Source organism: Glycine soja, chromosome 6 (genome assembly GCF_004193775.1).
Source record: "Glycine soja cultivar W05 chromosome 6, ASM419377v2, whole genome shotgun sequence".
NCBI lineage: Eukaryota > Viridiplantae > Streptophyta > Magnoliopsida > Fabales > Fabaceae > Glycine > Glycine soja.
The window spans coordinates 27,763,448-27,775,920 of NC_041007.1; the positions used below are offsets into that span (position 1 = coordinate 27,763,448).

Here is a 12,473-nt window from a genome sequence, read left to right on the forward strand (position 1 = left end):
CCTTATACGTTCTTGGTTTTTTTATGTTGCCAAAGGGGGAGAGAACATGGGTTAGAAATCATTAACTTAGGTGTAAATTCCAAAAGATAGGGGGAATAAGGGTTGTGTGTACACGCTATCAACTTGTATATAGTTTATCTTGATTTTAGGATATTGTCATCATCAAAAAGTGGGAGATTGTAGAAGCAATATATTTTGATGTTTTGATGATGCCAAAGGATCAAGTGCTTCACAAGTTTTATTCAAGACAAGAATCCAAGAATCCAAGAAAATCAAGATATATGATCAACTTGATCTCTAGAATCTTAGGAAGAAGGTTCCAAATTGAAAAAGGAAAAGGTTTGGCCAAAGAATTTTATCTAAATCATTTAAATTGAGATTTACTCTCTGGTAATCGATTACCAGAGGATGTAATTGATTACCAGTGGCCAATAAGCCTTCCAAAAAGGTTTTAAATATTTTAGAAAGCATGTAATCGATTACACATGGCTTGTAATCGATTACCAGAGGTTTGGAATGTTTTAAAACAGCCATAAGAAATTTGAATTTAAATTTCAAAGTTGTGTAATCGATTACAGTAAGTTGGTAATCGATTACCAGTGTTTAAATATTCAAATTTCAAATGAGAAAAGTCACAACTCTTCAAAAGTAACTGTGTAATCGATTACACCATTATTGTAATCGATTACCAGTGAGGCTTTTCGAATATAACTCCTAACAGTCACATATTTTCAAATGTTTTTGAACGGCCATCAAAGGCCTATATATAAGTGAGTTGGGATACGAAAATTCTTGAGGGTTTTTATTGCCCAAAAAGTCTTATCCGCTCAAAAGATTAAGAGAGTTTTTCTGAACTAAAATGTCTTATCCTCTCAAAAAGGATTCTTTGGTCAAACACTTTTATATTCAATAAGGAATCTTGATTGATCTTCAATTGTAATATCTTTCTCTTTCAAGAGAGATTTCTTCTTCTCTTCTTCTTACTTCTGAAAAGGGATTAAGAGACCGAGGGTCTCTTGTAGTAAAGGATTCCTGAACACAAGGGAAGGGTTGTCCCTATGTGGTTCAGACTTTGTAAAAAGAGTTTTACAAAGAGAGTGGAAAATCACATGTGGGTTGCTTGAGGATTGGACGTAGGCACGGGAAGTGGCCGAACCAGTATAAATCAAGTTTGCATTTCTCTCTTCCCTTAAACTTCCTTTATTTATTGTTATTTATCTTTTTCTTTAAAGAAGTTTATTTTGAATTGTCTTTTGAGTAATTCATGTTAAAGGTGCATTGTTAATCCAAAAAAAAAAGAGTGAAATTTTAATTGGGGAATAGTCTTTGTATCTTAATTCAACCCCCCCTTCTTAAGATATTTGAGGCCACTTGTCTAACAACGGGGATGGCACGGCAAGCTTGGTGGAGTTCGCTGAGAATCGTGGAAGGTTTGGGTAGGGTTACGAGCCTACACAGGTGGACAAGAAGAGGGTCGCCTTTGAAAGGAAGGAGAGAAGCCTGGCCCATCTACAAGGGCAAGGACTACAAGTGGAAAGGGTCCCCATTTGTCACATCAGCAAAAGCTTTGTTGGTGCAAGATGGATGCGCTAGGATCAGGTGGCGGTGATAGATGAAGAAACCCCTCAAGACTGACCAAATTGGGTGCAACCATGTCCTACGGACTTTGAATTGGGGAATTGGCAAATCGTTGAACGACCCGAGATTTCCATGACAAATTCAATGTAATCCAATAGTTCCAACCCTATTGCTAGGCCTAGGCTTTTAGGGTCTGCATCTTTTGTTAAGCATACCTCTTTCTTTAATGGTCCCACAATTATAAATACACAACCCATTTCATTTGATGTGTTCCCTCTCGCACTTTCGTCTATTTTCATTCTTCTGCATATTTATTTTTGTTGCGATTAAATGATTTGTCGTAGATCTGATGTTGAGTCCTGTAAGAGTAACGATACCGAGGACTCGGACGTCGACTTTGAGTGTCCGATAAGTCAAGCGAAAGGGGAAGAGAATGAAGATTGGGGGCTTCCCCCGGACTTGAGAGGAATGGTGGGGCAAGAAGAAAAGGAAGTGAAGCCACACCGAGAGGAAACAAAAATTGTGAACTTAGGTGCTAACAGAGAAAGAAAAGAGGTCAAGGTCGACACTTGCATGTCCATAAATGTCTGAGATGAATTGGTGACTCTGTTGCGAGACTACCAAGAAATCTTTGCTTGGTCCTACCAGGATATGCCTAGTTTGAGCTCGGACATCATTTAGCACAAACTACCTTTGAATCCCGAGTGTTCCTGGTAAAGCAAAAACTGAGGAGAATGAAACACGAGATGTCCCTGAAAATAAAGGAGGAAGTGAGGAAGCAATTTGACATTGGTTCCTTGGTTGTGGCTCGGTACCCAGAATGGGTCGCCAATATCCCTTAAAAGGATGGGAAGGTGCAAATGTGCGTGGACTATCGGGATTTAAACCGAGCCAGTCCAAAGGATAACTTTCCTTTACTGCACATTGATGTTCTCATAGATAACACGACCAATTTTGCCCTATTTTCTTTCATGGATGGATTTTCGGGCTATAATCAGATAAAGATGGCACCGGAGGATATGGAAAAGACAACCTTCATCACTCTATGGGGAACTTTATGCTACAAGGTGATGTCCTTTGGGCTCAAGAACGTTGGGGCAACATACCAGCGGGCCATGGTGGCGTTATTCCACGACATGATGCATAAAGAGATCGAGGTCTACATGGATGACATGATCGCTAAATTGAGGACTAAGGAGGAACACCTTATTAGTTTACGAAAGTTGTTCGAGCGACTGCGTAAATACATGTTAAGGTTGAATCCCACAAAGTGTACTTTTGGGGTTAAATCAGGAAAATTGCTCGGCTTTGTCGTTAGTTAGAAAGGAATAAAGGTAGATCCAGACAAGGTAAAGGCAATCCTCGAAATGCCTGAGCCACGCACCGAGAAGCAGGTCCGAGGTTTCCTGGGAAGGTTGAACTACATAGTGAGATTCATATCACAACTGACCTCCACTTGCAAGCCTCTTTTCCAATTATTGCGTAAGAATCAGTCCATCCAATGGGATGATGATTGTCAAGTGGCATTTGAAAGGATTAAACAGTGTCTCATGAATCCTCCTATGCTCATACCACTGGTGCCCGAAAGATCTTTTATCCTATACATGACTGTATTAGATGAGTCAATGGGGTGTGTGCTGGGACAGCATGATGAGTCCGAAAAAAGGGAACGAACCGTCTATTACTTGAGCAAGAAGTTCACGGCATGCGAGATGAACTACTCTTTGCTAGAGAGGACATGTTGTTCCTTGGTATGGGTAGCTCACCGTCTGAGGCAGTATATGCTGAATTACACTACTTGGTTGGTGCCCAAAATGGATCTCGTCAAGTACATCTTCGAAAAGCCCTCTCTCACTGGACGGATAGCCCGGTGGCAGGTTCTGCTATCAGAATTTGATATTGTCTATGTCACTCAAAAGGTAATAAAGGGAAGTGCCTTGGCTGATTACCTAGCTCAACAGCCCATCAATGATTATCAGCCTATGCATCCAGAATTCCCAAATGAGGACATCATGACCTTGTTTGAGGAGGAAGTAAAAGATGAAGACAGGGACAAGTGGATCGTGTGGTTTGACGGCGCGTCTAATACACTATGCCATGGAATTGGGGTAGTATTGATTTCTCTGTACAAACAATATATACCTTTCACGGCTAGGTTGTGCTTCGACTGCACAAACAACATAGCAGAGTACGAGGTGTGTGCCCTGGGATCCGAGCAGCAATCGACTTTAGGGTCAAGTTACTCAAGGTATACAAGGACTCGACATTGGTAATTCATCAGTTGAAAGGTGAATGGGAGACCAGGGACCACAAATTGGTACCTTACCAAGCTTATATCAGGAAGTTGATGGAATTCTTTGATGACATATCTTTTCATCACATTCTAAGAGAGGAAAATCAGATGGCTGACGCCCTTGCCACTCTAGCGTCCATGTTCAAAGTAAGCCCGCACGGAGATTTGTCGTACATCAAATTTAGATGCCGTAGTGAGCCTGCACATTGCAATTTGATAGAAGAAGAGGAGGATGGTAAGCCTTGGAACTTCGATATCAAACGATACATCGAAGACAAGGAATACCCGCCTGAGGCCTCTGACAACGACAAAAGGACATTACGAAGGTTGGCGGCCGGTTTCCTCCTTAGTGGAAATATCTTGTACAAGAGAAACCATGACATGGTGTTGCTTCGGTGTGTCGATGCAAGAGAGGCCGAACAAATGCTAATAGAGGTGCACGAGGGGTCCTTTGGTATGCATGCCAATGGACATGCCATAGCCCAAAAGATTCTAAGAGCGGGGTATTACTGGCTCACTATGGAGAGCAATTGTTACGTTCATGTGAGGAAATGCCATAAGTGTCAGACCTTCACTGATAATGTTAATGCTTCACCTGTACCATTGAACATCTTGGCAGCACCTTGGCCATTCTCTATGTGGGGCATAGACGTGATTGGGGCCATCAAACCCAAGGCTTCCAACAGGCATCGCTTCATCTTAGTCGCCATTGATTACTTCAGAAAGTGGGTGGAAGCAGCTTCATATGCTAGCGTGACTAGGAATGTGGTGATCAGATTCATTAAGAAAGAGATAATATGCATATATGGGTTGCCCAGGAAAATCATTATTGATAATGCCACCAATTTAAACAACAAGATGATGAAGGAAATGTGTGAGGATTTCAAAATCCAACACCATAATTTCACGCCTTATCGGCCAAAGATGAATGCGGCAGTTGAGGCTGCCAATAAAAATATCAAGAAAATCATTCAGAAGATGATCGTGTCATACAAGGATTGGCACAAGATGCTCCCCTTTTGCATTACATGGTTATCAAACTTTTGTGCGCACATCTACTGGGGCAACCCCTTTTTCTTTGGTGTACGGGGTGGAAGTTGTGCTCCCGTTTGAGGTAAAGGTTCCTTCTTTAAGAATCCTAGCAGAGTCAGGTTGGAAGAATCAGAGTGGACCCAAACACGCTTTGATCAGTTAAATCTTATCGAAGGTAAGAGATTGGACGCCATGAGCCATGGGCGACTATACCAAAGCAGAGTGAAAAATGTTTTTGACAAAAGGGTACGCCCGCGTAAGTTCAGCGAGGGGAACATTGGTCTAAAGAAAGTGTCACAGGCTCAAAAGGATCACAGAAGGAAATGGGCCCCGAACTATGAGGGGTCGTTTGTTGTGAAGAAAGCTTTCTTGGGAGGAGTGTTGTTGCTTATGAATATGGATGACGAAGAGCTGCCTTAGCCTGTGAATTCCGACATCATCAAGCAGTATTACGCGTGATGCTTGGGGGCAATTCAAAGACTCAATATTTGGACTTCCTCAAGGACTCATTAGGATCTCCAAGTCTTAAAATTTTTGTAAACCATAATCACAACATTAATAAATACAGATTAATTATTTGCATCTCTCCTTCCAGTGTTGTGTCCTTTACATTTTTATTGTCTTTAAGAACATACAATCTTGTTCTTGCTCACTCATTTTCGAGCCATTTTGCACATATAGCAGGGGTACCGTAAACGTTAAATAAAATTGAACTCGGCAATGCCCGTTTAATTATTTGCATTTTTACATTCGATCATAAACATGCATGCATCTGCATCTTATCGTTAAGGGATCCTGCAAATCAGAAAACAAATGAAGAGTCATTTTGGGTGATGGTTAGCACCACACCAACTTGGGTAAGTCTAGGGGCAATTGGAAAGGTGATAAAAGTATCTTGTAGTATTTTTTTCACATTTTACATGATAACACTTTCTTTGTCAAAGCATTAGGGCAGGTACTAACAGGTGCTAGGCCCATGATCAGATCGATCACCACCCAGCGTCCGACTAAAGACGTTAAAGAAGCGCTCCTAGGTGGCAACCTAGTATCTCTAACTTTGCTCTTTAATTTCATGTTCGTTTTCTTGAATTATCGCATGAGTTCGCCTAAGCATATACATAATTAATAAGGTTTAAAAGGGAAATATATATAACAAAATCTTTGCAAAAAAAAATAAAAAATTTCAACTCGCCTAGGCGAGCGTGCTCTGACGAAAAAGATAAAAAGGAGGGGGGGGGTGAAGCCAAATTTCACCCATCTTCCCCCATTTTCTTCCAAACTCACCAAAGGCTCCCCAAGACCCACGGGAACCACCATTTTTTGCACCTTCAAGCTTTTGTTGTGCATTTGTCTCAATTATTTTCTCTTTCCATTCATCTCACTCAACTAAGTGCCATCTCCATCTATTTTTACTTCTTCCTTGTGGTATTTGGTGCCTTATTTGTTGTTTTCTTGGCAATATTTGTGAGATAAATTATGTGTAAATCCATGATCTGAATGCTTTGGTTAAGGGCTTCAATGGATGGCTCTAGGCCTATCCTTGATTCTGTTGTAAATTTGCATGTCATATTGCTCCTTATCCCTTATTTTTACATGCTTTAACATATGCCCACCAATTGTTTGATAAAATGCCACAATAACTATTCCATGTGTTGTTTTGAAATTTGAATGAGTAATGATCTTTATGCATGTCCAGCCATCATTTTAGATGTATCATCAAGTTAGGTTGATAGTATTGGATCGAGTGACCTCAGAATAATTAAGAAGGGGGGGTTGAATTTTATTCCTAAACCTTTACTAATTAAAAATTACTCTTCTAAGGCTTTTAATTATTTTGTTAAGAGAATATGGAGTTGAAGAGAAACTTAACAGAAAGTAAAAGCAGAAATTAAATGCACAGCGGAAAGTAAAAGAGTAGGGAAGAAGGAAACAAACACACAAGAGTTTTTATACTGGTTCAGCAACAACCCGTGCCTACATCCAATCCCCAAGCGACCTGCAGTCCTTGAGATTTCTTTCAACCTTGTAAAAATCCATTTACAAGCAAAGATCCACAAGGGATGTACCCTCCCTTATTCTCTTTGAACCTAGTGGATGTACCCTCCACTAGAACTGATCCACAAGAGATGTACCCTCTCTTGTTCTCAGTCAAACCCAAGTAGATGTACCCTCTACTTGTACCACAAAGGATGTACCCTCCAATGTGTTAAGACAAAGATCTCAGGCTGTTAAACCTTTGATACTTTGTGAATGGGGATAGAAAAGTATTCTCAGGCGGTTAGTCCTTTGAACACTTTTGTATTAGGGAAAGGGAAGAATCAAAAGAATTCTCAGACTGTGTCGTTTTGAATTCTTTGACAAGGGAGAAGGGAGACACAAAAGAATTCAGGCGGTTAGTCCTTTGTTCTTTTGGAAAAGGGAGAAGAGAGACACAAAAAGAATTCAGGCGGTTAGTCCTTGGTGAATTCTTTTTGGCAAAGGGAGAAGGGAATGAAACAGATGAATATCACAAGTTTTCAAGGTTTAGAAAAACCAGAAAACTTTGGAAAGCTTTTGGCAAAAGGAAGAAGAAGAAGAAGTTAAAAGAGACTCAGAAATCAATGTGGAAAACTTGCTTGTGTAAAGAATGAATTGGAAAAGATTGATTGATAGAATGAATGAATTGATTGAAAAATGCAAAACAAAACCTTGCTTTTATAGACTCTTCGTATCTGGTTAAGAAGACCATTTAGAAGAGTTATAACTTTTAGAAAAACTTAAAACCAATTTGAAAAAGTCAAAAACCTTTTGAAGAGTTTAATCTTTTGATTTATTCAGAAACAGTCACTAGTAATCGATTACCAAATTAGTGTAATTGATTACACAAAGCTTTTGTGTGAAAGGATGTGACTCTTCACATTTGAATTTGAATTTCAACATTCAAAGGCACTGGTAATCGATTACCAAAACATTGTAATCGATTACAGCTTTTTGAAAATAATTGGAACGTTGTAAATTCAATTTGAAAACTTTTTCAAAACAATTTTGCTACTGGTAATCGATTACCAGAGAGTAAAAACTCTTTGGTAAAAGGTTTTGTCAAAAACTCATGTGCTATTCAAAGTTTTGAAAAAAAATTTAATACTTATCTTGATTGAGTCTTCTCTTCATTCTTGAATCTTGAGTCTTGAATCTTGATCTTGATTCTTGAAATCTTGAACCTTGAATCTTGATTCTTGTCTCTAGACTTTCTTCTTGAGTCTTGAATTCTTCTTGATTCTTATCTTGAACTCTTGAATTGTTCTTGATTGATCTTTGAGCTTTTTGTCATCACCTTTGTCATCATCTTTTGTTATCATCAAAACACATTTGAATCACCTTTGATTCACCATGAAGCTTTGCTTCTACAGATAGATTAAATGCCAAGAGCATGAACTAAGCTTGGAAATCTAGACATTGCTTTCAATGTAAACGCATGAGTTACATGAATGCTTAAAATTCTTTGAGTAGAATTAGTCTAATTGTTGGTTAAACATGCTACACTATGATGGGCACATTGCACCTAAATTGTTGTAGAATGTTAATTTCTTTCAAAATAATACGCACTGAGTTGTAATTTGTTTTATTAGTTGCACAGTAACACATGCAATTAGCAAAAACCACACAAAGTTGATTGACTTCTTGCTTGCTTAGTATAACTAAAATAATGGTTACATATTTCATGCAAACTACCTTTTTATGGATGTGTCATTGTAGGCAATGGCTCCAAAGAAGCTTCTCACTGAAAGGGCTAGGAAGGACACCGTAGGGGAGGGATCCAGTGCAACCCCACAAGAAGAAATTGAGTTTGACGAACACCATTTCTGAAGCGAGGAGCACCAGCGCCACTTTGAAGCAATCAAGGGTTGGTCTTTCCTCAAAGAGAGACGGGTTCAGCTAAGAGAAGGGGAGTACAAAGAATTCCAGGAGGAGGTTGCCAGGAGGCAATGGACCCAGCTGACAAAGCCCATGACTAAGTACGACCCTGAGATAGTCACGGAGTTCTATGCAAATGCCTAGCCCACCAAAGAAGGAGTCATGGATAAGCGCTCCTGGGTGCAGGGCCAATTGATCCCCTATGATGAGGATGCTATCAACCAGTTCCCGGGGCATCCGTTGGTCCTAGAGGAGGGGCAACATTGTGAGTATAGCAAGAGAAGAAGCCAGGTCTTGGGATTTGGTGAGGAGGCCATAGGCTAGCTACTGAGCTCCCCAAGATAGGACTTTGAATGAAGCGTGATGGGAAGGCGGGTGCGAATCATGCGCACTAGCATGACCACTTTGACATAAATCTGGATGACGCTTCTCCTCAGCAACATCCTTCCCAGCGACCATAATTATGATCTTCTGCCGCCTAAATGCCAGCTGGTCTACACTATCCAGACCTAGATCAGTGTTCATGTAGCCCAGCTTATCTCGGATGCCATTTACTAGTTTGTAGGTATCACGCCTCCAAGACACCCAGTGGACCCAGAAAAGTCCAACAGAGCATTGGGATTCCAGCTTTGATCACAGGTCTCTGCCAATTCTATGGGGTACCGGTTACGCCCACAAAGCTCATCTGGCCTCCCATTAACAGGTCTTTCATTGAGAAGTACTGCATGTCAAGGCAAGCACAGCAGCCGGGGCAGGACCAGCAGCAGCAGTTGGCCGCGAACGCACCACCGCCACCTCTACAGCAGCCACCATCTCTAAAGTCCATCTCGGCTCACATGCAGAGGATGGGGCTCTACATGCAACATTTAGCTGACTAGCAGCAACCATAGGGGCTAGGTGTAGTTGAAAGACAGCTTCTACCAGTATACCCTACACCAGCAGCGCTAGGACCCCAGCCCTTACCCATGGCCTACTCCTGAGCTGTTCAAGGCCACAGTTGCATGGCTTGGGGACAGGCCTAATTTTCAGGCGGGGGCAGGCCCCACAGAGGCCCCAGGAGATGAAGACGGAGTTGAGGAAGATGATGACATGGCAGATGTGATGGATTTCTTCCTTTGAGGAGTTTGAGCCTTTTGACCAGGACCTTTTAAATTTGTGAACTTTTCTTTATTTTATTTATCGCTTTCAGTATTTTGTTATGTTTTCGTTGTGATGTTTAGTTTGAAACACAAAAAAAACTAAACAAAAAAACTTATGCATGTTTCCTTTTTTCATGCACCTTTTGTTCCTTTGATAAGTGTAGTCTCGGATTACAATTTTTCATGTGTTTCAAATCTTCCCTAAAAAAATAATCACCAGTTTTCTTCAGAAAGTTTACGGATCAAAACACAGGTTTTTTTTAAAAAAAAGAAATGTGTACCTAGAGGGTGAAAACAATGAAAGACTTTCTCGAATGTCAAAATGGGCTTGGATGTTTTGTATGACTTGATAAAAGAGCAATTGTTGAAATACTGACTTGGCCTGAATGTGGAAACAGGCCCTAAGCCTTAGTGATTGCTTAACCATAAATTTTATGTTGAGTGTCTGCACAGGTATGTTTTGCGATTGATTTTGCATGGATTTCTAATTATCATAATATGTGATTCATGGGGATGATCTGGGCATTCCTTTCTTTCTAAGCCATTGGCCAAACAACAGTCCCAATATACATTATTTTCTACCATTTGCAAGCCTTTTGAGCCAAACATTGATTTTTTCTAGAACCCTGACCTAGGATGGAAGTTTCCAACCTTACCCTGGGATCAGAAAGAAGGGAGATCTTCCAAGGGGGATTTCTAGCATCTTTTGGTTAGTGATGTTCATCAAAACAAAAAAAAAACAAAAAGAACAAAAATGACAAAGAAAGAAAGAAAAAAAAGGAAAAAAAATCAATCAATTAAAGATAGAAAAGAGCGAAGGAAAATAGAAAAGGAAAACAGGCTCTTTGGACCAAACATTGGCTAAACCATGTACAGAGTTGTCGAAAGGAGGAAAAAGGAGGGGGCAATAGTAACTTGGTTAAGACATGAGGGGATAGGAAGTGATCGCCTATTTAAGTTACTAACCAAATCTTTGGACCTACTCTCCTGTTCCACACAAAACAAAAAGGAAGAGAAAGGGGAAAGGCCAGAGCAACCAAAACCAATTTCCTACAAAGTTCGACCTTAGAAAGTCCTATTGGTCCATGATGATTATGCATATTATCCTTGATTTGATGGGAAATGACCTGCAAAATCAATTTATGACATATCTATGATTTGGAATTAAGACGAAAACACTTTCCTATGTGAAGCTTTATACACCTTGTGCAATTTCCTCTGTTCGGTTGGACCCAGTGTTTCTTCTAATGTTCTTTTAGAAACAAAATACAAATGTCTTAAATCTCATTTTTGGTTATGAGAAATTCTATCTGCATGCTTTCATTTCCCATTACTCACATTGTTTTTTGAAAAATAATGTGTGTTCTTCTTATCAATTTGGGGGTTTGTTTCTTTACCAAGCATGTTCACGTTTTAGTGAAAGATTTCAAGACTTCAATCTCTTCTGTCTTTACATTTCAAGACTTCGATATCTTCTATCTTCACATTTCAAGACTTCAATGTCTTCGGTCTTTACATTTCAAGACTTCAATGTCTTCTGTCTTTACATTTCAAGACTTCATTGTCTTCTGTCTTTACATTTCAAGATTTCAATGTCTTCTGTCTTTACATTTCAAGACTTCAATGTCTTCTGTCTTTACATTTCAAGACTTCAATGTCTTTTGTCTTTACATTTTGAGACTTCAATGTCTTTTATCTTTACATTTCAAGACTACAATGTCTTTTGTCTTTACATTCCCAAAGACTTCAATGTGCCCTATTTTGTTGTGCAAGACTACAACATCTTTTGTTTAGTACTTTTGATACTTCATCCGCTTACTCTTTTTTTTAAAAGTTTCACTTCTTTTGTTTTCGCTAGTTGCCGATCGGATAACAAGATCGCTTGGATGAAATTAGTGTCCTTATCTTTACTTACCTTTTCATTTTCAATAAAAGATAAGTAAAGAGGGGCAACTGTCAGACCCTAATTTCGTCTGGAGACTATCATTCATGGATATTTTGATTCTCGCTAACCGAATTGAGTTGTTCGACATCAGTTGTCGTGCAAGACAAAAGATCATTCGATGTTTTGGTCAAGGGTGCGAAAGATACTAAAAGGGAGGGTCAAAAGGGTTTTTTTAGGGTTTTTTCTGGACCGCAGCTCGCCCAGGCTAGCCTTTGGCTCACTTGGGCCCCCCAAATGGCTTAGGGATGAAGTAACCAGCTCGCGTAGGTGAGCCAAGTTACTTTAGAGTGAAGCATCAGCTCGCCTGGGCGAGCTGCAAGTCCACCAAGTGCCCCTTTTTGCTATAAATAGGCATGAGGGAGGCTGAGTAAAGGGTTCCAAGGTTCAGCATTGAGAGATTTTGAGAGAAAGAAGTGAGAAGAAGAAGAAAGAAGAGAAAACGAAGTCAAGGCACTGCCAAACCACGACTGTAATCAACCTCTACATCGTTCTTTGTTAGATGTTCTTTGTTCGTCATCCGGTTAGTGTTTTGTTTTTAAGGATTTGAACATGATCTATGCACCCTTAGGGGTCCCATTTTTTGTTTGATGCA

At 39.9% G+C, this 12,473-nt stretch overlaps 1 protein-coding gene across 1 annotated transcript; it reads left to right on the forward strand.

Moving 5' to 3' along the window:
• The first annotated feature begins 2,945 nt into the window (after window positions 1-2,945).
• On the forward strand, window positions 2,946-8,749 carry LOC114416055. The gene is made up of 3 exons (XM_028380931.1): window positions 2,946-3,773; window positions 3,860-4,639; window positions 8,639-8,749. Exons 1-3 carry the CDS (start codon window positions 2,946-2,948, stop codon window positions 8,747-8,749), a joined length of 1,719 nt encoding a protein of 572 aa, XP_028236732.1.
• The last annotated feature ends 3,724 nt before the right edge of the window (window positions 8,750-12,473 follow it).